General features: G+C 43.7%; 1 protein-coding gene across 3 annotated transcripts in view; it reads left to right on the forward strand.

Moving 5' to 3' along the window:
• Nucleotides 1–27577, forward strand: part of LOC113011632 (latent-transforming growth factor beta-binding protein 2) — an 87733-nt gene that overhangs the window by 53090 nt on the left and 7066 nt on the right. For 2 of the 3 annotated variants that reach the window (XM_026151207.2, XM_026151208.2), the window contains exons 10-33: nt 2830–2952; nt 3047–3211; nt 4637–4957; nt 6121–6140; nt 6369–6405; nt 7415–7489; nt 8354–8479; nt 8931–9059; nt 9238–9357; nt 9680–9799; nt 13208–13327; nt 13519–13641; nt 13753–13878; nt 13996–14121; nt 14317–14442; nt 14561–14686; nt 15181–15306; nt 16261–16386; nt 16645–16764; nt 16900–17025; nt 18699–18821; nt 19469–19597; nt 25138–25266; nt 26860–26994. In XM_026151207.2, coding sequence (XP_026006992.2) covers nt 2830–2952; nt 3047–3211; nt 4637–4957; nt 6121–6140; nt 6369–6405; nt 7415–7489; nt 8354–8479; nt 8931–9059; nt 9238–9357; nt 9680–9799; nt 13208–13327; nt 13519–13641; nt 13753–13878; nt 13996–14121; nt 14317–14442; nt 14561–14686; nt 15181–15306; nt 16261–16386; nt 16645–16764; nt 16900–17025; nt 18699–18821; nt 19469–19597; nt 25138–25266; nt 26860–26994 — 2997 coding nt within the window. The remainder of the gene's footprint in view (nt 1–2829; nt 2953–3046; nt 3212–4636; nt 4958–6120; nt 6141–6368; nt 6406–7414; nt 7490–8353; nt 8480–8930; nt 9060–9237; nt 9358–9679; nt 9800–13207; nt 13328–13518; nt 13642–13752; nt 13879–13995; nt 14122–14316; nt 14443–14560; nt 14687–15180; nt 15307–16260; nt 16387–16644; nt 16765–16899; nt 17026–18698; nt 18822–19468; nt 19598–25137; nt 25267–26859; nt 26995–27577) is intronic. The other variant, XM_080294015.1, reaches the window with a different exon arrangement.

The following is a 27577-nucleotide window of genomic DNA, read 5'->3' on the forward strand; positions in this document are numbered from 1 at the left end:
CCATTCACTCAGTGAAACAGCCACTGGGCGCCCGGGGAGCAGTGTGTACGCACGGTACCTTGCTCAGGGGTACCTCAGGGTAGCCGTTCAGTGGATTTGAACCCCCGACCTTGGGGCCACCACTCTACCTACTGAGCTATCTACCTAACACTGACAACTGAGGCTAACAGTTACAAACTGCAGCTTTTCTGATGGCTCACATTATCATGTCATGATCCAAAGGGCAATGCTTGCTGAGGCATACGGAGTAGAACAACCTAAAAGTCCAGTTTTGACTCTCCGTATAGAAGACCTCATCCTTTAGTTCAGCAAGTTCAACATGTTTTCTGCAGAGAACAATCACAATATTGATGTTTTCAGGTAATTATTGAGCAGGACGCTCCTGTTTTCCAATAATGTGTCGAGCAGCCAATGAATGTAGAAATTTATCTTTCTATTATTCATGCTTTTCTTCTGTGATTGCTTTAAGATGTTTCCCTCTTCCAGTTGCTCCTTTCCTGAGTTCCAAAAAAGCAAAGCTGACAGTTACCCACAATATTTACTAAAGTGCTTTAAATCTGTGTTCTGCTGCTGCTCCGTTCCCCCAAAAATTATTTCTAATTTAAGGACTTTTGCTATCTGCCAAGAAGGAAAAAAAATCAGCTTTTTCTGAGATTTTGTCATTATTATTAGGATGGGGTCAAGCCCTCCTTCCTGTGGCTCCAGTCTCGAGCTGCTTGTAATGTGTTTTACTGGAACAGAACAGGGCTTGTCTCGTATTTGGTAATAGTCCTGATTTACTGCCAGTCTGCCTACATCCGCTGACCTTTGCGGTCAGTGACATCGTCGCCACAGCACGATAAGATTTCCTATCAGCGTCATGCTCTCAGGTCTCAGACTTCAGAGATGATTCCTTATCTTCAGAGGCTTCCTTCTCAAAAATTTAGGTCACTGAATTGGCCATTTGTAGCTGTGGTTGTTAGATGAAAAAGCCCGCAGAGATGCATGTGCAGGCCCTGTTGTGTGTGGTAAACTAGTGCTGGGAGCAGGTCACATTACTCATACACCACTTCAAAGAGGAGATTAATGAAGTCTTATGCAACTCTTTGGACATTTTTGATCAAGTTAATAAAAGCTGCTTATGATTTCACAACACTGACATTTGACACTCATCGTGTCGACTTGCTAGCCTGGTATTCAGGCTGCAATACTGATAGAGAAATATGTTGAAAAAGCCTGGTTTTCCCAGTAATGGCGCTTTGGCTAAATTCTGACCATGTGTATTCACTTCACAGACTTCCAAAGTGGTCCAAAGGTGCTCTCTTTACTCACAACCCAAAATACACAGTATAGGGAGCAATGTTGCCAGTTTGCTTTATATAGTTTCTGTAGATAATTCTGTAGGTGTTCACATGGGTTTTGAACAAAGAGGGGAAAGGTCAAGTAAGCAGCAGACTGATGCTCAAATCAGGGAACTTTGTCATGTGCTGGTAGACTATAAAAACAGTCACGCTAAAAGCCGTGAGCTCTTACCACAAGTGATGTTTGTCAAGAAGAGCAACCAAGCATAAATTCAGAATAGATGTTGAGATTAGCGCTGGTCATGGAAGGTTGCCACGGAAGCCGGTTTCAATTTAAATCAACCCACCAGCAGACTGTAACACTACCACTAATCTGGGACTCGACTGAATCATGGATTAAAGACCATGAGATAAACGGTGACCTGATTTCAGGTGTCCAGACGCTACCTGAACTAAAGTTAAATCACTACAAAAAGTGTAGACTTGGGGGAAACCGGCATGACATCACTCGTTTCTTCACAGTACGTCACTGTAAGGTGGAAAAGCGCAACGAAAACCCAAAATGGAAACGAAAAAGGGGCGACAAACAACAAGAAAAACATTAAGGCTTTCCCTGGATTTCTTTCAGCCCATTGATTTTATCAGCCCCGACCTTTTGTAAGCTCACTTTTTCCAGCAGGAAGGAAAACAACAAAACAAGAGCAGATTCATTCAAATTGGGGGAAAATCTGTGGTGGCAGGTTGTCGGGTTCTAGTCGTCAATGCAGTGGGAAAAGACCTAATGATGTACTCTTTGTTTAACACGGTAGAACAACAATCCTTGCCTGGTCCCAGTGTGATCACATGACTAAGCGCCTTAAGCATGTCCCCCTATGCTTCTGGCTGGCACACTTGTTAGCTTGTCTCCGTTTACCTTAGGGACTCAGGAGCTCTTGGAGCGAGAGGCAAACTCCTCTGGCCACTCTACCATTTCTGCATGTGGTTTAAGCCAGACAGAGGAAAAAATAAATACATTTTAAAAAATCTCTTTAATAACTTTCACTTATTGACGTAAGCTGAGGATCTCGTAACCATATTGGACGCTGTGAAGGAAAGATGCTGAGGATGATGACAATCTGAAACTCTCAGTGATATGCTCTATGTCTACATGACTGCACGTGTTCCCACAGCTGCAATATTTTACTTTCCAAGCAAGACAGGATTTTGAGCGTGTATTGTTTTACACCCGTCAAATGTGTACGTCTCCCTCCTGTCATCACGATTTCATGCACTTGTGTAACCTTAATGTTTCCATATTTCATCGCCTCCCCACAGCGAGCGGCTTTGCTTACATAATCTGTTGCAATTTTCTGACACCTTTCAATGTGTGAATCATTGCTGCCCAGTGTATTGGAAAGAAAATGCACCAAAGTTGATATTGATATGTGCAGTTTTGGTGGGGGGTGAGACTGAAAATCGTTTTTTTTTCCTGGGAATAAACATGACTTCATGAAATTTCCATAAGCCAGGATATATTTGAAATGACTGATGTACTCTGCCTATTTCACAGACATCAACGAGTGCCTGTTGCCTGGAATATGTAAAAACGCTGAATGTCTCAACACCAAAGGAAGCTACAGGTGCACATGTAAACCAGGCTATATGTTAGATCCTGCCAGAAGCCACTGTGTCTGTAAGTATTGCTTGTTTTTTTGGATTCGTAACACACACTTTAAGACTAGGCTTTTTTATGCCTTTCTTGTGTTCCAATTTCTCTTCTCTACCAGCGGACAAAGCAGTGTCTGACCAGAGGGCGCCGTGCTACAGGTCTGTTTCAGCGGCGACATGCTCTCTGCCACTCACTAATCACCTCACCAAGCAGATCTGCTGCTGCAGCAGAGTGGGCAAGGCCTGGGGAGCTGGGTGTGATCGTTGTCCTTTACCAGGATCAGGTACAGCCCCAAAAGCTGCCCTGTGCTCCTCTTCTGCTGACCCAAAAAATGATCTTGTTTTCTATTTCTGCATGACTGTACTCCCCTTCTTGAGTTAAACGCTTTTGCAGAAATAAAGTGTTGCATGCAATCTTATGCAAGGGCTAGCAATGGTAATGAAAGAATAGGGGGAAAAAATATTTACCGCTCAGTCACCATTCTGTTCTTTGCCAGGCGTGTAATGCAGTTCAAAATAGCTAACTGTGTTTGGAGTGGAAAAGGACCAAAAACATAACAGTTTTCATATTTTGGAGGCTACATAAGAGTGGGAGTCAGTCTTGTGTTATCGCTCCAACCCTCAGAGAGAAACCCCACTAATAAACCGGCAAAGCTTCACAGCAGAAATGCGTGACCTCGCCAAGTGAAACATGGGAAGTAGTTGTCGTTTTTTCATACTGATTTAATCTTCAAAGTCTCTGAGAGAAACAAGCTGGTTTTATTGAGTGTCTGTACTAGCCAGTGATTCATGGGGATTGTCATAGATCAGATATCATAGACACAGACCTCGACGGTGCTGCTCAGTTAGGACCGACGCAGTGCATGGGCGCACGGCCTTTGATTATTTCGGACGTTAGCTTTTTGGATGGCCTGAAAAGCTGTTAGACCCCTGAACAGAGCAGCCAGAGCCATTACTTGTGACTCGGTAACAGGAGCCCAATGAGTTTAATTCCATATTTACGCCGATTCTTCAGATGTGGCTTCTGATCATATATAGCCCCATTTCCCTCCACTTTAAATTCATCATTCAGTAGCCTATCATATCCACGTTTCCTGTATTTACACAAGCGTTTACAGTGACCGCATATCTGTCATTACTCATATCTCTATTCCAGACTCTTTTGGCATAGAGTAGCCGGGTTTCAGGTCAGGTAGGGGACAAAGAGCCTCTCACTTGTAATGGATTCACCATTGCTGAGGCTTTTTGGACTCCGATACAAAGAGGTGCAGTCTCCTGCCTTTTATCTAGCCAGCCAATCCTCCATTAGCCTCTCACTCACATGCCTTTACACCAAAGAGTTCAAAGGTCATTCAGCATTACATGATCCTCTACTTCCCACAGTTTGAGAGTGCCGATATGCCCACATGTTTTCAAATCCCGTCGCTGTTAGCCTCCTCTGACAGCTGTCACTGGCCTGGCAGCTTGCTAAGTTCTGCAGCAGTCACCGAAACCCAATCTCCCTGTTCACAGCAGAGCATAAAGTACAGCGTGCCTGTCGTAACTGTATTACATGGATGGCTTATGGTGTTACTTTGAATATCAGATAGAAATAAGAGCCACGATTATGCTGTCAAAAGTTAAATGTCAGTTTTTCGAGCTGAAGCTCAGAATGCAGAGGTGATGTTTTCGATCACTTACTGGTCGCTCCTGTGTCTCCTGTGCTGCAGACCACTTCAAGGAGATCTGCCCCGCTGGCCACGGATACACTTACTCGCGATCTGACGTCCAGATTTCTCTTCGACAGCTGGATGATGTCGAGCTGCAGAGCATGGGAGTGTCACTCGAGGATGAGAGCCCTACTTATCCGCAGTTTCCATTTTCTCAGCCTTCGTTTCCCAGTGGGCCCCAGTACCCCAGCTACCCCGAAACACCGCAGCTACCCCAATACCCCGAATACTCTGAGACCCCACAAGCACCCCAGTACCCTTTGACTCCACAGCATCCCTCACATCCAGCCAGAGAAACACCTAGACCGCCACACACAGATGGTAAGATTAAGTTTTATGTTGGTAAATATTTGCACTGTATGACAAAGAGTTGAAACAGTGTTCTTAGCGAATGCGTAGGCCTTGGATGTTACCTAAACATGGTATTCATTTAAACCCGAGGATGTTTCAGTCAGGACCACCATACAGTGGTCAAAAGAAGATTGTCAATTCTCTGGCAATGATTTACATTTGACCGTATGGCTCTGATCTGGGACCTGGAAAGCACAAGTCAGCCTTTCATGCCAGGCAAAGCAGCAGCAGGGCCATTCAGATCAGAGCAGGCATCACTGAGAGCAGATGACATTCATTAAGTCAGACCCAGAAGAAAAGGGGGAAGCTGGGGTGGAGCTGTTCTGCAAAGTGTCTCAAAGATGCAAAGCAACTATAAGTTGGCTAGAGGAGCTTAAGTAGTGCTTAAACAACACATACCAGCTGGATGCATCAAAGGGGATGAGCTGACCCATCAACTGACATGGGCTGGCACGTAGATCAGCTGATGAGTTTAGTCTGTCAGAAGAGTGACGAGCTTGATTTTTGCCACAGCCCGTGACATAAACAGTTCAGAGCAGCTGCAATGATTGCACAATGGCAGTTTTTTATAGACAGGATGCAGTGCATTAACATTATTGTGAAAATGTAAACATCAACAAGCTGCTTTGATCTCCGTGAATAAAAGCTTGATAGATGGAACATATTCACAGCGGTCTAAGTGAAACCCCAGCGAGCATCAAAAAAAGCCTGCAACAACAAGTAATCCACACGGATCATGAAGCTTAATCCTCAGGATTTTAAGCAAATGCATCTTCCTGATTTAAGCTTTGTGAGATACTGTATTGGCAGTGCTGCAACATTTTGATTTGTATGTGGAGACAGTTCTTTAAATATTTTGGGATTTTTGTCTTCATTATCGGAGATATCTAATTCCATGTTTTTCTTTCATTTTTCTTGGCCAACAGTGTACACTATCTCTCACAAATATTTGAAAAAAAAAATCTGGCCAATTTTTGTTAGGGAAAAAAAAGGATCACCAAAGCTGCAGACGAGTGTCTAAAGGCAACATGCGTGTATACATAATTGAACAAAAATGTGTTTTGTGATGGCACATGTTAATGCAGATGTAATGTGTTCTCCACTGATAAACTTTTCCTCTTTTTTTGTGGTAGATGTGGAAAGTCTGAGCCCGGTAAGTTCTCCCTCCTTTGGTGCATGCTTCTTCTCGCCATGTGTTCTAGCTATTTCAGCTGGAGGGTTTGTTATGATTATATAACTTCTTCAGACCACATTTTGGTAGATGCGCACATCTAATTAGCACAGAATTTACCAACAAATACCGGAATGCTGTGAATATAAATATGGTGGTGAAAAATGTAGCCCAATGTTTTTTAATGAGTAATATTTGCTCGTTTTCCAGCCAGCTGTTGGGACAGAGTTACCGCCACAGTATCCAGGTATCTTCTCTTTTCCTTCTTTATTCATTCAGATCATACGAGACTGGTAGTTGAACAAGTAAGATAAGATAAGATAAGATAAGATAAGATAAGATAAGATAAGATAAGATAAGATAAGATAAGATAAGATAAGATAAGATAAGATAAGATAAGATAGAACTTTATTAATCCCTCGGGTGGGTTCCTCTGGGAAATTCGACTTCCAAAAAGCACAGCAACGACCGAAGTTACAGTTACAGAATTGTTATATATACACACACACACACACACACACACACACACACACACACACACACACACACACACACACACACATATATAAATACAGAGACAAATATAAATAAAATATACAAAGGGGATAAATAGAATAAATAGGAATAAAAAATAAAAATACAAGTGAATTGCACATTTCAAGTATTGAGTCTATTGCACTTTTGACTATTTACAAAAAGTATTGCACAAAAGGTATTGTACAGTGAGGTGAAGAGGCACTACAGCTTAGTTGTTCCCCCCTCCTTTGTCCTCCTGTTTCCCCCCCACTCTCCCCTCCAGAGAGGAGTTAAACAGTCTGATGGCGTGTGGGACAAAGGAGTTTTGCCTCCAGCTGTTGTTTATTGCCTCTTTGGGTTTGATTTACAATCTCTAAGCTTTCTGTCAAGCACAGACATGTTGTGTAATTTCTATAAACTGCTCCCACACAGTAGTGGCATTCACAGTCCTTACTTTGCCCTCACGTCAGTGAAAACACTGACATTCAAGTCTGAAGGCTATGTTCAATGAGTCTACCTGATTTATTTTGGTCATTGTAATTTGTTTTAGCCCGGAAAAATGACTAGATCGCTTTTATAGTCTTGAATAGGCAGCTAAGGCATTAGAGTGGCTGGCAAATCAAGCGGCGTCTTGTTTTGGTTGTAGAGACTAGAACCTGTCAAAGTTTAAAAGAGATTTAGTTGATTTTGTCATTTGTGCTTATCTAGTGCCCCATGACTCACCTTAACTGTCTTAATAGATATTTTTCCGGACTTCCCGAGCATCAACCCGAGGCCGGATTCAAAGGAACCATCCCATACTGATTCAGCTACAGGTAAACAATAGATTAAAAAGTCACATTATAGGAAATCAGATATATTCAGCCCCACTTCATACATCTAAAACAAAACAAACAACATGACAATGAACAGGTGGACAGGAAGTTGCTATGCGAAAGAGCACCACAGGGCTCAGCTCTTCATTTTTTATACACTCTGTAAACTTCTGGCAGACAGCAGCACGACTCATAAGGCATTTTTGTAGGCTTACCCAAAGTGAAGCTGGAGAGAGCTTAATTTGACCTCTTTTCCCAGAGCCAATTTGGCTTGAAGCTGCTATTCTGCACAGAGGGTGAGAGGGCGAGAAACCAAGAAAGAGTGTGCCTTTTGGAAGAGGAAGCTACTCTGAGTGGACAGAGGCCAGATTTATGAAAAACTTAGGAAGAGCACGGGACATGGTGAAAGCGTGTTTGTGTGACAGACTCAGCGAGAGAGTGACAGAGAGATTTAGGAAGTGAGAAGAATTTTTAGTAATCTTATAGAGAAATGGGATTTTTTTCTTTTTTCTTTTCGTCAGCCAGACCCAGAGGCCCAGTTTAACATGGCTCTTTTGGACAGAAAAACACAAGTACAAAACTAATGTCAGGCTCTACTGTGCATGACCTGTTTCTTGCCGAGCACTTTGTACGCGCTCCATACCACCTGTTGGAACGCTACAGTGCTGTAAAACCAGCGCTCCCATCCACGACTCCACCTATAAAACAGCACGATGAGTTCCCCTGGAGAACAACATGTGTTCGTGGAATGCACATTTATATATTTTTTAGTTTTTTTAAACCAATGTTGCGCAACCTTAGGTCACAAATAATCTTGTTTGTTTTTCAAGTGACAACTCTGCACATCTTTGTTCCTATCCATAGGTATTGACAAGTGTGCCACGACCCCCTCTATATGTGGCCGTGGGAGATGCGTTTCTGTGCAAACGGGCTACATTTGCCTCTGCGAGCCAGGGTTCAAGCTCAGTGCACTGCAGACCAACTGCATTGGTAACTAACAAATGGAGCAAGAGCGAAAAATGAAGCAAAACAGGGGTAACAGTGGGACACTCAAAGAGAAGGAGGAGCACACAAACACACACAGACATGCTGACACCAGATGCCACGGCAGCTCTGTCCGTCATCATCACAGTAAAAGCCAGTCTTCATCACCAGTGATTATAAACCTTTGAGAAATTAAGTGAGCCAAAATGATAGGACTCTGTTTGTTTATGCTACCCTGTCCTGTGATGCTTGACAACAGCTCACGTCCCACCCAGAGAGCTGATGCTGTGGTCCTTTTTTTTTCGCAAAGGCTTTTGGACACAGCCTCTGCTCCACACAGCTGGGTTTTGGCCCGTGTTGTTTCTGTTTCATAGAGGAAGCTCTAAAGTCGGTGCTTTAAAAGTGTACTGTGCTGGTGAAGTGCAACAGCCACGTGCTTTCCTTTCTTTTTCTGCAGATGTGAATGAGTGCGATGAGGATCCATGTGAAGGAAAGGGACGTTGTATAAACAGCTATGGGTCCTACACCTGCCACTGCCACAGTGGCTACAGCCAGGTGATCACTCAGAACAGGAAGTTCTGTCAAGGTGAGACACAGCCCCAATCAGCAGCAGGAGATATAAAGTTTCCAATGGAAACTAAGCACTGCAAGTCCTCGTCTGTCAGCGCCGTTCATTTTAAAAGTATTCTGCCCTAATTAATGCTGCGGAACACAACAGTAACTTTCTTTTTTCCCTTCTCCTTGGTTTTCATTCAAACTGGCAGACATGAATGAGTGCAGCATGCCCAACAAATGCCAGAATGGCAAATGCGTCAACACAGAGGGATCTTACACCTGTGAATGCAACGCTGGCTACGCCAAGTCTCGGAGAGGCGTGTGCGAAGGTAACTTGCGTGCGTGCACAAGCAGCTACGCATACAGGCTCAAGTTCACATAACAGGGCAGTCCTGGCCAGGCCTATTTGTTTGCTTCCATGAATTAGCTGAATGAGCTGGGCACTAACAAAACACATATTGTATTTTCCTTTAGTCAAAGCCAGGAAGAAAACTTTGCTCATTCTGTGACAGACGGACTGTGTATGTGTACATTTGCGGCCTTACACCCTCTCTTTCTTCTATGCATGCACGTATTGTCTTAGTAACATTGTTTTAGCAACAACTCATTCAGATTTTTCTTTTTCATATTTTCCACTTTGTCCCGGAGCAGATATAGATGAGTGCAGAGATCCCAGCTCCTGTCCCAACGGTGTCTGCGTCAACACTCTCGGCTCCTTCCGGTGCCAGGTTTGCGGACCAGGGTTCAGGCCTGTCGGTGAAAGATGTGTGGGTAAGGCAACCTCACACCCCATTATAGCAGTGGCACCAGTACCCAGGATCCTAAGGGTGTTTCCAACCGCTGCATGGAAACAAACAGGGCTTCCCTATTATGTATTAGGTAACTTTTACCTACTTGAAGCTGCTGTTCCTGGTTGGCATCACTCGAAAAAACCTAACAAAAAACAAGGCAACAGGCCATGCCATTAAAGATGTGTTGACAGCCGATGATGCAGTACAGCTCCCCAAATATCACAAGCAGAACTAAATTTGCAGGATTGTGGCTTTTTGCTCAAAGGGACTGCTGATGTGCATTAAAATGATAAAATAAATAGTATTTTGCGCTTCAAACGACTTTATATTGGATGTTTTATGTCGAGCAAGGAGCACTTCTGGGCCCCAACGACAGCCCAAAAACCACAGTGATGATGGCTATATAGCATGGACTGAGAGCACGACTCCACCGCCTTTGTCTATTCAGTGCTTCCACGTATAATAAATCGACTCCTCCACCCGAGCAGCCCCAGAATATCCCAAATATTGTTTAAACACATCCACCGTGCTATTGCTGATCTTTTGATATCACTGGCCCTGTAAAAAGATTGTTTGTAATACTTCAATTTGGGAGAGTCCAAATATTTTCTCTTGGCTACAGCCTTGAACAAACAGTGTATTATTGTTGGAGAGCTCTCCCGGCAGAGGCGAGCGAGGCTTTATTACCACTGCTGGGCTAGGTGAGTGTTTCAGGAGACGTATGAGAAGGTCGAAGGCTCTGTTCCCCCGCCGCTAAAAGGTCCCGGCACGCAAACAAATTTTCTCACTCACCCGTGATGTTGTCTGTGGCCCGCTGTAAAGGTCTCACTGCAGATTACTAGACGTGACCACACAAATGGCTGACAGATTACACTCGGTATGTGTTTTGTTTAAGATTACACGCCAGCGGCTACCAACCTAAAAGTGGCCCTGTTACATAACAACCCAACTGCTGTTAGTTACCACATCCCCTCCGTATGACCTTGCACCTCTCTAATTTGTTTGGAAATAACGCAGAAATGCTCGCACGGCGAAAAAGCACGACGGAAAATATGGAAGTAAACTTCAGTGACACTTATGAGTTCTTTAAAAATTGATTTATCAGTGAGTCAGTTGAGCGACGCTCAGGTTTAAAGTCTCACAATTTCTCGTGCTACCAAAGAAAACACCGCTTTAGCCACTTTCATGTTTCTGCCAGTCTGCTATTATTATACATTCTCTGTAAACCCGTGGTGTATAAATAGTAACTGAGAGGAACTTCGTAAATGAGGGATAACACCAGAGGTAAATATTTTTGCTCTGGACCTTTGCACAAGCAGCGCTAACAGTCCTGCGGCATAGGTCTGCCGCTTCGGGAGTCACATAAAACATACAGCATCAGCAGCAAGTTTCCAGCGTTTGCTTCAGTCAATTGCCGACAGCACAGTGCAGTAGTTTGAATCCAATTGACCAAATCGTGGATAAGCCTAATTGTTGGCGTGATTGAGAAAACGGTTCCACTCCCTTGTCGGGGCTTATCGCAGGCAGGCCTAAGAGATGCCGGGTGATAGCAGAAACAAAACACTGGGCCACACTGACAGACATCTGGCAGCGCCCGTGGTTAAGCAAACAAAACCCGCTCTGTGACTCTCGTGCAGTTTCCAGCGTGTGTGCTCAGTCTCCGAACATTTATCACCTCTCAATACGATCTTCTCTTCTCCCTTCCTCCTTTCGCAGACCGCCTCCTTCCTCTTTGATAGTCTTCTTCTCAGTCGCCCACACGATCACACTTCACTCTCATTCTCTTCCCGCAATTTAATCTAACCTAAAAAATAAATAAATACGCCACTGTTAACACTTGATAAATTCCACTACAATGCTATAAAACACTGTTTCTACATGAGGTTTTCCACAATTATGATTCCTGGGTCAACAGCTCTGACTCATGAGGTGGAAAAGACAGCTTCTTCAACAAATAGTAAAAGGCTTTCATGAATGAGGCATGGTCTGCGCACTGCTGTAATTTAATGACTGCTGTTTGTAGTCATTACACACACTAATTATGCTGTAATTGTTTCCCTTTTCCTGCTAAACAATGCTGACACGGCCCTTATTTTCAAAGGAGATCTAGAGCATTTTTTTGCTGTGTTGTGCTTTTTTCATTTTGTCAGACTTGTATTTTTTTAAAGGCTTTATTTACATAAAAGTATATTTTTTCATTTACTCCCAGTGTCATCAAGCCAAACAGAGACATTTTTTAATTTTATATCCAAAGATTTTTGTGTGCAGAGGCCAATTTCTGAAAGTATAAAAAACAAATCTATAATTTTAGATTCTGCAAAAGTGGTGAAAATGTGTGTTTTTTGTTCTATTTTCAGTGAGCTAAGCCTTTTAATTTATGCTCGTCCCACAGCACAGTTGTGGCAGGGTGAAACCTAAAATCTGTTCATCCATCCATTTATCCATCCATGCATCTGTCTTCTTAACCGCTTTTCTAACTTATGGTCAGAGTCGGGGCTGAAGGTTATCCCTGTTCTGATGACCGGTCCATCACAGGGCAGCAACATGCCCGCAGATCCACACGTGTGGCCTTTTTAAAATCACCAAGCAACCAGAAAGCCATGTGCTCGACAAAAATCTTGCAAGAACAGGGGGAACATGCAAACTCTACACCAGGGATGTCAAACTCATACAGCCTGCTTTGATCTTTAGTGGGCCACACCAGTGTAAAGAAACTTAACTACATATTTAACCCCTGCAATATCTTAAAATAGGAAAAAAGAAGTGACATTTCAGCAGCATGTCTCATTCTTTGTGCGTATTAAAGACATGCTTCTGTAGTAAAGGAAAGAAATCTGTTAGCGTGGTTTTTTTGGGCTTAAACTGTAAGAAATAAATGCATAAAATTACAGAAAACGTTCTGGCATGTCATTGCCCAGACTGTCCTGTAATTATAAAACAAAGTTTTTGTTATAAAACTTTCTTTTTTTTCCCCTTTAGTCTGAAATCACTGTGAAAATTAGAAAATTCTTTATCAGAGAGTAAAAAAAGTAGGAACTTTTCTGTCATTTTATTGTTTAACTATCTCTTAATTACATTGAATGTATTAGTTATTAGTATGAGTGGTCTTGTGTGAGGTCTTTATCATTTGGAAAAGCTGAAAAACTTGTGAAAATACAGTAAAACATCCAAAACGGATCCCAACATTTTCCAAAGCAGTACAACGGGATGGATTGGAGTCTTTGCTAGGCCATTTCTGGGCCCCCGCACCTTATGTTTGACACCCCTGCTTTACACAGTCACCCAGGAGGTGGTTTGAACCCAGAACCTTGTATGGGGTGTCAAAGCTAAACGCTGCACCATGCTACTGCCCTTTAAACCTAAACATCCTTCCTGTATACGTTTTCAGATATGAACGAGTGCTTGAACCAAAGCGTGTGCGGCCGTGGGCGGTGTGTCAACACCGAGGGCTCCTACAGGTGCAACTGCTTCCAAGGCTACAAACTCTCACCAGACAATGTTTGCCAAGGTATATGTCAGTCAGAAGATCGGTCAGACATTATTCACACCCCATGTCAAAGTTACTTCTCTGTGAGTAGTTCTCCACAGGGCAGTCGTGGAAGCCTTGCAGTACCGTTGAAGGTTTATTTAAAAAAAGAAATCTACAAAGAGTTAGAGGTTGGCTTTATTTTCTTTTTTCCCCCTATGATTTCTCTCCAGATGTGGATGAGTGTCTGCTTCCGGGAGTCTGTCTCAACGGCCGATGCGTCAATCTGGACGGAACCTACAGATGCACCTGTAACCATGGCTACCAAGTCACCTCAGACAGCAAATCATGTGAAGGTCTGCAAAGGATTATCTAGAGCTGTTGGGTGTAACTCATCACCGCATACTTTTCTGCTCGTGGCGCACTCTCGACAGCAACTTAATGGCTGCAAATTATTTCCCTGCTAGATGTCAATGAGTGCGCAACTGGTAATGCCTGCCCTGCGGGAATTTGCATCAACTCTGCAGGTTCCTACACTTGCCAGAACTGCAGGCCTGGGTTTGAACCATCTGCTGACAGACTGAGATGTGAAGGTATGAAACTGGCCGCCTAATGGTTTACACTAACGTGTCGTGTTAAGGTAACACCGGTAGGCGGTGATGATATTTTTGCCCACTTGTGATGATATTCGCCCCTTTTTCGCTTTCCAGATGTTGATGAGTGTTCCCAGGGCGACTTGTGTCTAGGTGGGGTGTGCGCCAACACAGAGGGGTCCTACATTTGCACCAGGTGTAAGGCTGGTTACAGAGTGTCTCAAGACCAGCAGAGGTGTGAAGGTAAAAACAGTCTCCAGCTGTTTCCAGCTGTTCTCGTCGTTCAGCGAAAGTCATTAGCATTGTTATGACTATTAAAGGCTTACTCAACACGTTTGAGCAGCTTGTCGTTTCCCTGTAAAATTGACTTTCCCTCGAAACTGCATTTCCTGTATGTACGGAATCTTTACACTGATATACACGGTGTGTTTTTTCCAGATATTGACGAGTGCCAGTCCCTGTCTACTTGTGTCAACGGGATCTGTCTAAACTCAGAAGGTTCTTACACCTGTGAGAACTGCCCCACGGGGTACAGAGTGTCGTTTGATGGAGAGCTCTGTGAAGGTTGGCTTATTGAAAATTACTCACTTAAATGGAGCTTTTTCTTATTTTTGAGTTTGTTGTTGTGAAAACATTGCAATCTGCCAGTGAATGTCTAAGTCTCCATATTGTTTCCTAACAGATATTGATGAGTGTGCCCTGCCCACTGCCTGCCCCCAGGGAACATGTACAAATAGAGAGGGTTCGTTCACATGTGTTGTCTGTGAGCCCGGTTTTAGAGTCTCTGAGGATGGACAGCGGTGCGATGGTGAGAGTTTGTGGTGGAATGTCTTTGCTTATGTTTGCATGCTTGAGTCCAGGTGTGTGTAGATCTGGCTTTCCAAACATGCCAGACTTCACCTCTACACCTAACAGAATCTCATTTGCTCTGCAGATTTGTTTCTCAGCTGCTTTATGTTGTATGTAAATAACATGAGGTGTGGTAGCATGAACCCAAAGTCTCCTCATCTGAGGCAACAGCTCTAAAATACTTCTAGACATCACATCATAGCTGGATCCTGGACCCCTCTGGCTCTGGCACCAATCATCTGTTCCTTGCTCAACACAATGAGACTCAAATAGAACAGGATGATGTCAGGCAAATATCCTGCAGATAGCTCAGCTAAAAAGATAGAGGTGTCGACATTTGTGATTCCTAGCCCTAGTGATTACCCATCTAACTGATTACCACTGGCAAGCTTTATTTATTTGAAGCCAGAGATGGTAATCTGTGCTATGATGTGCCTTTGTATCTGTGTCCAGATGTGGATGAGTGCTCAGTGGCTAACTTGTGCCCGGGTCAGCTGTGTCTGAACACTGAAGGATCGTACACCTGCAGGAGCTGTGAAGCCGGCTTTCAAGTGAATGAGGGCGGCCGTTACTGTGAAGGTAAGAGGGCATCTGTACTTAAGTACCTGCCTAGAAAAGTTTGATATTTCAGTATGCTGCAAAATTGAGCCAAAGTTATAGTGGACCACAGTACAAGAGGAATGCATTAGGCCCAGAACATGATTACAGAAAATCTTTACAGCGTCTGGTAATTTTTCATGACATGATTTATGGGATAAATGCAGGGAAATGGCTGCTTTGAGGAATCCAGTAAAGTCTGTCATGACTTCATGGGAGCAGAACAGGAATGATTATTTAAATGGATTAAAACATGGTCTCAGTTAGCCTCATATACTTTGGTGTGTTTTTAAACAGAAGTGTGGATCTAGCCTCAGAGGAAGATCCCACCCCCCCACCGATGTATCTTAGCGCTGGGAAAAAGTCGCACAGTAAAAGCCCGACTCTGAGTCAGCCTCTGATAGGATTTTAATGGATGTCTCTGATGCCATGGAAAATATTAAGGACTTAATTTGAAATGAAGTCAGCCACTCCCCTGCTTCTCACTTATTGCAGCAAACTCGCCCTGTTGAACTCACTCTGTTCACCCAAAGGCAAAAAAAAATCGAGCCATCTCAATCACTTAACAATGGCCCGCACTATTTTCACCACAAGAAATACAATCCTACCAGCTCGAGGAATTTCGAGAGATCACATAACAGTGAGCCAGTGACTGTTTGTAGATATAGTAATTATACGCCACCTGTAATAGCTTGCTGTTTTGGATTCAGTGACTGTCCCACATACTTATCTTTCTACCCTTTTTAATAAAACACTGTCAGTGTGATCTAATAAGGAGGGCTCTGCTTACTGTACATTAGGCAGCACAGTAGGTTAAGCTGAGCTCATTAATGATTTTTAGCAGATAAGACAGTGGAAGCACAAAAACGGGGCTCTATATACCTTTTTGTTCAAGATGATAACCTACAGCCAATCTTTTCTTCTTCTATCTCTTAGACATCGATGAGTGCCAGTCTCCGAGTGCTTGCCCCACAGGTGTTTGCGCCAACACAGAGGGCTCCTTCTCCTGCATGGCCTGTGATCCGGGCTTCGAGCTGGCATTTGACCGGCGCTCATGTGAAGGTACACTGAAATGGGCGGCTCGCTGCGGTCGCTCGATTTTATGATCTCGATGCAATCATTTTCGCAGTCATCTGTTCCAATATAGTAAGTCATTACTTGCCGTCTTACATGATGCACGACTTCTCTCACATGTTCAGTGTGGTCTGGAAGTTTTTCGGTCTAGATGTCAAAACTTGGGCAAATTTGAAGTGACGCACGGTGATTTACAGCTGGTGTGGATATGTCATGCCGGTGACGTCTGTGTGTGTGTCAATTCAGATGTCAATGAATGTGAGGACGCCAGGCTGTGTGTGGGAGGTCAATGCACAAACGCCATCGGCTCCTATAGCTGCTCCTGCCCCTCTGGCATGGAGCTGGTGGATGGGACGTTCTGCAGAGGTATAAACATGCAAATGCACTATAGCTCTAAAATATGAAATTAGTGGTTAGTCGTTTCTCGTGGCTTACCTCATGTTGGGATATTGACACAGCTGTGTAAATGTACTTATGTGTATTTGTGCTTGTTTGTGACAGATATCAATGAGTGTTTAACCGCTGGAGGGATCTGTGGGGAAGGAGACTGCCTGAACACTGAGGGCTCCTACTTATGCATCTGTCCTAATGGGTATACCACCACCGATGGAAGCCCCGGCTGCCAAGGTGCAGTATAGCACTGGAGCTAGAACGCTTAGAGCAGTGGGAAATCTTGATTCTCTTGGGCTTTGTGTAAATAAGTGGAGTAGACTAGGGATTGGAGCAAGTTGTTAATAAAGTAATAATGGATTTTTCAAATATTGCTTAAGTCATTTACAGTAACATTATTGGCTTGCTTCTTCTTTCTTTTTTCATTGAGTGCAGACAGGCTGTTCTCGCCATGCTCTCTTAGGAGTTGAAGCCAAGCCTGGGACACCTGGCATGGGTGCACAGGCTGTAATGGGCCATGGCTTCATCAACTATCTCAGCTCACCCTCCCTCAGCTTGGACAGTTTGATGTTATTCCAGCCGCACCCAGTGACCCACTGGTAGTAGCCTGATCATCAGCTAAAGGAGGGCTTTACAAGAATCTGGAGCAATTACTAAAACAATACATGAAATAACTCCGGCTAGGATGTCAGAATTGGATCAGTGTTATTTCTGGTGGGTCTTGCAATCTGGTGGAGGATGAGTTAAGTAAAAGATGTCTGGCAGTGAACTGTTCTGTCATGATATGAAGCAGGTAGGCTGGCCTCTGCGAGATGCTGGCATGGTCATGGAGTTGGCAGAATTTACTTGCAGCAGAGGACAAGGGTCACTCCTCGTGCAGGGGCGTTCTTTTGGCCTTGGAGTGCTTCAGATATCACAAACTGAGCAAGTTGCCCAACATGGATCAGGTACTTTGGCTATTCGCCCCAACAAATATTGGGCCCTAATTATCCTATAAATCAGCAGTTGTCATATATTTTCTTGCAGTCTGCCATTGTGTGTACAGTGCTGACACAATAAAAGCCAGGCCCCCTTCTGACATGAGCCTGAAGGACGCGAAGAAGGGAGGACGAGGGTTTGTGAGGTTATGGGAATGAAAGATACGTTCAGTCAGGTGGGGCCAAAACGACGCTTGGCCTTTCCAGACCAGCAAAAAACAGCATGAGCAATAAAAGACTGACAGCGGACTGAAACATACCTCAGCTTAATCCAAATCAACAACTTCTGCCATGGCCTTCCTGTTCCTTTCAATAAGACTTTGAAGGATTTGAATACACTCCAAAGCTATCCAGTCACAGCATATTTATGTATTTACCTAAAGTCTGGAGTGCTGCTTTTTTTCCCTCCCTATCGTTGCAATCGGGTGTTTACCTTGTCGTCTCTGTAAGATTCATCTGATTATCAAAAGACTGGAAAAGGAAGGCAGGCATTTTCCTCAGTGATGAATTTCCTCTGGTTTCTTGCGTTTTCCCTCACCTTTCACCACAAGTCCAAGTACTGTATAAGCTATGCTGTAATGCCGCAATTATCCACCCATCTACAGCTAATCAGGCATCGAGCATTCGTTATTAATTTTAACGAGTCTGGGGGAAATGTTCTCAGCCTGAAAAGCTGAGGTAGATCTCTCTTCTGCTTTGTTTCCTGTTTGCAAGTATACCATGAAGCGCTCCAAATGGCCAGCACGCCTAGTGTTCAGATGAGCGCTTGATTACACATTCTTTTTCTGATACGAGAAGAAGCCGCGCTCCCCGTGGACTCGCTGAAGATGGAGGATCCGTGCGGATAATTGCTGTTAATCAATCTGTAAGATCTTGAGCCGCACTTTCCGCTAATTTGTCTGCTTTTCTTTCCCCACTTTTTGTCCGTCGTAGACGTGGATGAATGCAGCAAGGATGATGTGTGCATCCGAGGAAAGTGCATCAACGGCGAGGGCTCGTTCTTGTGCTTGTGCGAGGCCGGCTTCAAATTCAACACTGATACGGCTGACTGTGAGGGTAAGACTGATTAAAACTTCCTTTTGTTTTCAAGTTGTGTTTGTCACGGTTGTTATTGACCCTACCTCTGCCCAGAAGTTTCATCTGTCTGACTAAAACAACATGTCAGCTTTAGCTGTTTGATTGTCACGCTACATTAAGGCTCAAACATACGCAGTATAGCACAGTTGGATATGATTGATTATCTATAGCACGTCAGGCTCCAGTGAAAGTGTCCAAGCCTGGCTTAGAGGCTTTCCTCCGTGGTCTTGGGACTGAGGGGTGCCTGGATTACATGGCTGGAGCCCTCAGCTCCCTCTCCCCAGTGGGAAGCATGAATGACCCCATTGTGAGCAGGAGGTGTTTCTCCCTCTGGAACGTCTCCCTTTAGCTCCTTCACAAGTTCTTTGGTTGCTGTGATAATATTGTTCTTGGCCATTCCCTTTGCCTGCTGCGTTTACTGAGGACAGCTACACCACAGGCCTCCTGGCCGACTCCTGCTTTGCAGCCGTTACACCGGGAGCAGAGGAGCAGTGGTGGGAATACGAGTTTGCGTGCGGGGGTGCGCGCATTTGTGTCTGATTGCACATGTGGTTACGTTTGCGCCTCTGTTTGTCGGTTACTGACAAACATCTGTCTCTCTCTCTCTCTTTTCTTCTTCTCTATAGACCAGAACGAGTGCAAGGAGTTTGGGAGCTCAGTCTGTGGCACCTGGCGCTGCGAGAACACCATCGGCTCTTACCGGTGCTTTGTGGGTTGCCAGCCTGGCCTTGAGGGAGAACTCGCCACAGGCTGTGGTGAGTTTTCAAAATTGCACTGTACTTAAAAAGACTAGCACGCTCAATTATGTGGAGAAAAAGAATTAAACAGGCATTTTTAGCCTGTTTTTGTGTGTAAGCAAATTTAATTGTATTGAAAGGGGGTTGATCTATTTATAGACTGTGCATGACCTAATACTTCATTACTCCATGGCTGTAGTTTAGTATTCAAATCAAGTCACCACCACCACACCACTCTACAGGTCTCTCACCCCATCGCACATATCAGGTTGGCATGCACACATAGGGACAGATGCAAGTTAAAAGCTATCAAGACCTCTGGGTCTTCCTGCACAAAAGGCCACCATGGAAGATAATGAGAAATAGCCCAATATTGAGGCCCTTTGAAGACAATACCGCACTGTCATTGGAAGCCAATTGTAAGGCCAGAAGCTGATAGAAGATAATGGGGCACTCTGGCAGAGTCCCAAAGTAGAACCTGATCGCTGCAGTTCTTCTAAGAGAAGAAAGATGAGATAGTCAGGCAAGGCCAGCTTACTGTTTGTCCCCCCCACCCTCGTAGAGAAGCCACAGTCACCTGGCATTGGCTGGATGGGTTTGTACTCACGCTACATCTGTGAACACAGCTAGCCAACAACAACAGGCACATGTCCATGACTTCCAGAGTCCACGAAGACTTATGTATTTCCTGGCAGGACTGAACACCTTGGGCTCAAGACATTTGCAAAGTTTGTTGCACAACAAATTGGATTTTTTTTTTGCTCTTTATTTTGTAATGTGGTATTGCTTGTCTTTGTCACTCTCATAGCACCATAAAACAACAAATGGAGTTTATGACCAGAAAAAAAGAAGGTCTAGATATTTTCCTCATGTTTAGAGAGGATCCAAACAGTCACTGGAGAGTGACAGGCGAAGAAGGGAAAGCAGACTGAGAGCATCAGAATGGAATGATGTGTTGGACCGTAGATTGAAGCTGTGGGTGTTTGTGGCCGATTGCGTGTGCATGTCAGCGTGACTGTGTGTGTGTGTGCGCACGTCTGTGGTTAAGTGTGGGGTTATTTTTGGGTTTTTTTTGGCATCCTCCCGTGTGTGTTTGTGTTGGAGAAAGAGAACCAGAGACTGTGGTGGTTGCAGAGATGCACTCAGGGCAGAGTGTGGCTTCACATGTTTTCATGACCCAAAGTTTTTATTAGACTATCAAGTGATGCTCTGGAGAGAAAATGCTGCTGCGGGCAGTGTTGACCGGTGACAGATCGTAGATCTGCCCACCACCCCTCGTCTACTACACTGATCCTGGCTATGTGTGGCTGCCTCCTCACTGCACTTTATGATCTTGTCTGTCTGGCACCGGCTAAAGAGTGCAGAGGCCTTTAGTTCAACAAGACTTGATTGAAGCCAGCTGCTCACCTCTGCTCTTTTGACTTCAGAGACAAAACACTGCTAAGCAGCTCACACAGGTTAGATTTTCATCATTGCTTGCTGTTCATTAGGGCTTAAGGACTTTGCCTGCCATGATATATGCATTTTATTTAAATCACCCCATGTGCCCTTTAGTTGCCTCTAGTGTGATGATCCCTTTTATACCTTTATTTGCCCAAAACCGTGAAATTCTTGATGCTGAAAGTGTCTTTTGAAGGAGTTGTGCTGGAATTTAGCAGACACCCAATCTCCAGGAGAAAGCTCATACAGACATGTGGAGACTCCACACAGAGCTGCCTGGGTTTGGACCTCTTAGTCCGATTCCACTTCTGAGCCACTCACCCAGTTGCTAACATGTCTGACATGCTCCTGAGGAGTCCTGAGATGTGGCCTGATTACAAAATCTTCTTTTATAGTTCCACAAAACTCTATTTATCTCATCTCTGTGGGTGCTTGACCATTTTTCTCCTGTTGCTATGTTGTGATGCTGTTTTCACTAGATGCTACAACAAACACTCGCACAGCTCAGCGTTGACTCACAGCCCCGGTTTGAGAACCAAGCCCTCTTACGTTTAAAATCACTCAGCGTTACACACAATAGTGGCTTGTTTCACCTCGCGAATGGAAGTTTTGGGAGATGCTGCCGTCACCTCAATAAAAAAATGTTTAAAAAAAGCCCAAGGATGGAGGCCAATTACTCCTGGGCATTTTTTGGTGGCTTGCAAAAAGAAAATCATCAAATATTCAAGAAGAGACCAGACGTGGTAATTTGCAGTTTCTGCGAGGGGGTATTGCTTTATTTTTACTCACCCGCCTTTGAAAGAGGCAGCGGTTGTCGTTGGCTCTGCTCCCTGCGCTCATTTAGATTTAGAGGCCGTGACACAAAAAGGGAAAAACAGAGGGGCTTTTTTTTGCCACAGCAAATGCCACCGCAACTGTGCTATAAGGTCTACGCTCAAATCTAACACGATGCCGTACATAAGTGTTTGGACGCGTGTGTGTATGCGTGCTGCACATCATTGTTTTTAGCTTTAATTCACCATCACGCTCGTAAATTCCCCCGAGCTATGCCTCGTCTTTAATAAGGCTTTTACCCAAGGGCGGAAATTGTCTGCGGTCTCACTCTTGCCAGCCTCCCACCCCTGTAAATGTATAGAAATCTGAAGACTTTAACATGTGTGTGACTCCTCGTGCAGTTGTACTTTCTTTTTAAGATGTACACTGGTCACACCGCAGGTTGGTCATCAGTGTAGTTAACCCAGGACCGGTTGTTGATGTAATATCTGATAAAGCCCGCAAACATGCTTCCCTGAAGGCAAATACCTCACCTTATCCTTAACCGATCATGTGTGAAATAACCTCTGCATATGGGTCCAATCAGACAAGGGGTTGCCCGAAGAACAACGGAGAAGTGTGGACTGTGGCGGGGTGAGTCAACAGTCATTGATGTATCCCTGTATTCTCTTTGCCTTCCGCCATGTGCTTCAGATTAACACATGGCACAGAGACCAGTTTTTAACACTCCTCCACACCCAAATCCACCATCACCGGATCCAGGAAGCATGTCCTCCCGGGTCAGGCCGTTAGAGTAGGTTGTTTTTGGGCCCGTGCTGCCCCTTCATCTCAGCTTTCCTGCCTCACTTCTTCCCCCCAGGCAAATTACAGCGCTGCATGTGTCCTGACGTAACTGATGATCGCATGGAAAGACTAAGAAAGGCAACCCCATGTCGTGCTAGTGTGAGACTCGCTCTTGGTGGAGTTATCTCATGCTGTAATATTCATTTTTTCCCACAAATCATTAGTGCTGCAATTATCAGCCTGACTGTCTGTGGTTGACAGACCTAAATGGCTGGTCAAGTAATGCTATCACTCAAACACTGCAAAAAGACGGGCACAGCAATGACTAAATTCCAGTTTTTGTTTTGGTCCAGATTTTCTTGTTCCTCTCAGATATGATACTTTGAGTGCATCTCATGCCAACATGTGGTTTGCAACAGATTTTCTTCCATGTCACACACGAATGAAAATCTGCCTTCAGACACTGATTATTTCACATATTAGCAGAGAGCTTTCATCGACTTCCCTCCCCGGACCTCCCAGCTGGTCTCTGCTGTCAATTCCAACATTCCTAACTCCACTTAAGCTCTTCACACTTGAGAAAAATGTTCCTTAAACCTTGGTATACAATACTTCCCCCCCTTTAATAGAGAAACATGGCTAACTAGGCCTTTGAGATGTTATTCCCTAAAAAATTTTCAATTGTGTGCAATTCCTTAAAGTATTCAAAAGCACATCCAGTAAGTTGGCGGTTCTTAGTATGTGTCCGTCCATTTGAGCCCACAAGTCTATTCTAGCAATTTCAGTCCTCCTCAGCCCTTCCAGGGAAACATTTTACAAATGACAAAGGCAATTTTGTCTCCACAGTTTTATTAGCTGGTGGGAGACCCTGTCTCTGACCCCAGAGGCATGTTAGAGAAATGTCCAAGTCAGGACAGAAACACTGGTAGAGGATTAGTTCCCCCAATGAGCCTGAGAAAGGAGATTTCTGCGTTGGAGGAGAGGACGGGGCCCTGGCCAAGCGTGCTGTTCAAATCAGATGGATTGCGGTTTCTCTGTCCCACTTTCTTCCCCCCTTTTTTTTTTCAGCTGAAGCGGCCTGTATTAGTCCTCATAGGCAAAATAGAACAGGGTTAGACAACATGTGAATGATGGCGCTTTTTACACCATAAATCATATTGTCACGAAAGTTTAAGGTACCACTGGTCTTAACATCTTGTCTTTATTACAGTTAGAGGCAGATGTATGAGAGTTTTTAGTGGAACGGATCAAAAATCATTTAAATATTCAAGATGTCGTGATTTTTTCCATGTTCAGAATGTTTTTTAATTTCAAGTTTTGTTTTGTTTTTTCCAAAACCTATTATCACTCCAGTGGAGTTACTATTAGTCATGGAAACTAATAGTTTCCATGGAAGGTTATGAAAGTTAAAAAGAAAATATTAACAAAATCAAATTACGCTTACAATAAAACAGACACAGTAAAGTAGTATTCTTTAATTTCATCTGTACAATTCATATCAGTTGTGAGGCCTGCCTGTTGTAATGTTTTTAACTTGGTGCCTTGCAGAAAAAGTACAAGCACTTAACTTCTGGCTGTGTTTGTCACTTTTACTTTATCCAAATTGTTGATCAAGTTACCTGAATTTATATTCCAGCAACCCAAGAAGGAGGGAAACTGACCAGAGAATAATTTCATGTCACTAAAGTGTGACCATTAAGCACTGTGAGTGTTTTTAAAACAATTATAATCAGCTTTACCCCCCTCCCTGCAGCATCAGTCTTTGGCTTCTGCTATGCTGGCGATGCCAAGAAATACTAAATCATGTATGTTAGAAATTGCAAACAAATGTTACCTTTCAAACAGCAACTGGTAGGGGGAGTCAGTGCGGTTACGAGGTCCGCTGTTAACAGTTTCGACAAGCCGAACTGACATAAAGCATATAGTTTCTCTTGTGATTTTATCAACCATGTTTTATGATTTAATGCCTTGCAAACAAGAAACTACTGCAGACCCGCCAGATTCCTAACTTCCATTTCAGGCCCCCACAAAGTCCCCCTATGCTCTCAGTCCTTTCATAGTAAGAGCCTGTTTTTCAGTACATTCATTGATTAGATTGGAAAGTGGTTCATGCCAGAGAGCTGCTCTTAATGCCAGATCTGAACTCTCCAGCTGCTTGTAAAGTCTTGGTGAGTACTGAATGTTGGCTGGATGCTGCGGACTCCTCTGTCACTTCCCACTCGGCTGACACAACTAAAGAACATTCACCCGCAGCTTTCCAGACCCACATCACGCTCACTTTACACTGTGTCCATGCAGAGAGAGAGAGCGAGTCCCCATGAATCAATCCATGAGGAGCAAAGTTTGAAAAGCTTCTTAACGAATTGTCTAATCTGTACACTGTCCCTGACATGTTATGATGGCAGTGATTTCTCTTGTTATTGTACGGTCAGAATGGTAGTGGTGTTTATTTTGGAGAAAGCGGCGTAGTGTTTACGGAGGCAGTCCGAGAGTCTGTTGTGCAGAATGACACTGTAAATATTAACGCTGCGCTCACCTCTCTGCCTGCTCTCGCCTTGCAGATATTGATGAATGTGACAACGAAACCATCTGTGGGAGCAACGGCTTCTGTGAGAACACAGACGGCTCATTCCGCTGCCAGTGTGACCGAGGCTACACCAACCCTCCGGGAGATATGACCAGATGTGTCGGTGTGTTACTGCTGTCCAGAAAGTATCCGCTGTAGACAAGCTAAACTAGCCTGTTCATATAAATGTGTTTTTCAAAATTAAATACACTATGTTGAAATATATTCCAATACAATCCATAAAACGTTGGTCAAAGTAGTAACATCCACCATGGAGGTGTACAGAGGCATACTCTGTACACCTCCATGGTGGATGTTAAATCAGACAAACAAAGATGCAGTTTAAGCATAAGGAGTTTTATAAAGATAGTCTATGAACTGTTTAGGAAATACACTCGTTTTTATACGCAGTACCCCATTTTCAGAGGCTCCAAAACCTAAATCTTAAATATGATATATATTTTTTAATACAGATGCTGTCTTGACTTCCTGAGGTTTAGAACCCAAGGCCCAAATGCTGTGTTTCCTCCCCGGAGATGCTCTCCTAGTTCTTTACTGCAGCCACTTTAAGCTGCTGCTTGTTTGTGGGTGTCTCTGCCTACAGTTTTGTCTTCAGCAACTAAAAAGCATGCTCTGTTGGACTGAGACTGACTTGGCCATGAAGAATATCCTATTTCTTTCCCTTGAAAAACTCTCGCAGTATGGTTTGGAATTCATTCAACGCTGTGAAGAGCTGTCTGATTACTTTTGCAGCGTTCGGCTGAATCTGGGCAGAGAGTGTAGATTTGTACACTTCATTTATCCTGCTGCTTCACAACATCAGTTAGATGCTATAAAGTGTTTGTTTTTTTAAATTATTAGATATGTAAGTAATTTTGACATGATTTACTTTAGTTGTCTTCTGTGATCTTTCAGCGCTTTTGGTGTTGCTGAGCTGGTCAGTGCATTCATTCTTTTTAAAAATGCCCCAGTTTGACGATTCGCCGACTCCTAAAGTTTTTGTTTTTGCCTATTGGTGGCGTCATATTCATATTTAAACACCCTGCATCAGTTTCAGCGATTATGTCTGCTTCATTTTTCATGGAATAAGAATGGAGCAGGCCTCTCCTGGACATGAACCTGCTTGTCAATTGTCCAATTACTTTTGAGCCTCTGAAAATGAGGGACTGTGCATAAAAATGGGTGTAATTCCTAAACAATCGATGCAGCAGTTTTGTTAAACTTCTTCAGTTAAAGTTGGACCTTCAGTCACATCTTAACTGTTTGCTTTAAACACTGCAGCGGTATACTGAGACAAAACTACAAAAATTGTATCTTTGTCCAAAAAATTATGAAACTAACTGTTAATAGTCATTCTGAACCACTTCCACGTATGCACTCTCATAGTCTAAATCTTAAAAGTACATCTTTTGTGTACAAATCTGCAAATGAAAGACTTTCTAACACATATACTGTTAACACTCATGGTAAAAACTACATCCTCCAGCTGAGAATTTATTGGCTGGTTATTAAACAATAAAAATTTACATTTATCATCTATTTGTAAAAAGTCAAATCTTTCTTAAGATAGATAGATGTAAGAATAGATGTAAGATAGTTTTATAAAGAAATGCATGAAGGACTTTTCTTTCATTTGAATATCAAGTACTCTTCTGACAACCGTGTGCATGTTCCCGATCCTTTACTGACCTAAAGCTTCCTCTCCTGCTTTTCTCAGACGTGAATGAGTGCGAGATGAGCTTGGCGCTGTGTGGGGAGGCCCTGTGTGAGAACTTCGATGGCAGCTTCCTGTGCATCTGCCCCAACGACAATGAGGAATTTGATCCCCGCACCAGCCAGTGCCGTTCCATGGGTAATAGAGCAGGACTAGAACTCAATCCCGTCATTGGGAGACGAAGTTTTCCCTGATTTAATGAGCCGTCTCTCATTATCCAAACAAGGGCGACTAGGTGGACATGGCTTACTCCACATCTCTTAGAGTATCTTTTGACCTGCGTGTTTCCTTTTTTTTTTCTTTACAGGCTGGGGTTATGGTTGGGTGGGTTTCCCGCAAAAATTTGTATCAGCCTAATCCGCCAGACAAACGATGAAGTAACTTCTCGATCGGAGCCAAGCAAATGCCCTGGGGCCTTAGTTACCGTAAACCCATTTCCCCACCAAGACAAACAGGGATAAGGTGTAGCTATTAGCAATTAGAGCTAAAGACACATTGCTCTGTGCTCTTGTGCTAAAATAATCGGAAAGTGCAGAGGTTAAAGATATGTAATGCAGTGTAATTTCAGGATGACTAAAGCCTTTTGAGTCATGGAAATATCATCACATTCCCAGTTTGATAGGCACATGTGTACACAAATTGGGGGTATTTACATTATTAAGCTACGTGCCCTCAGCGGGGATGTTTTTTCTTCTGCCTGGGCTCTAAACCCCAGTTATGC

This window comes from Astatotilapia calliptera, chromosome 19 (assembly GCF_964374335.1).
Source record: "Astatotilapia calliptera chromosome 19, fAstCal68.1, whole genome shotgun sequence".
NCBI lineage: Eukaryota > Metazoa > Chordata > Actinopteri > Cichliformes > Cichlidae > Astatotilapia > Astatotilapia calliptera.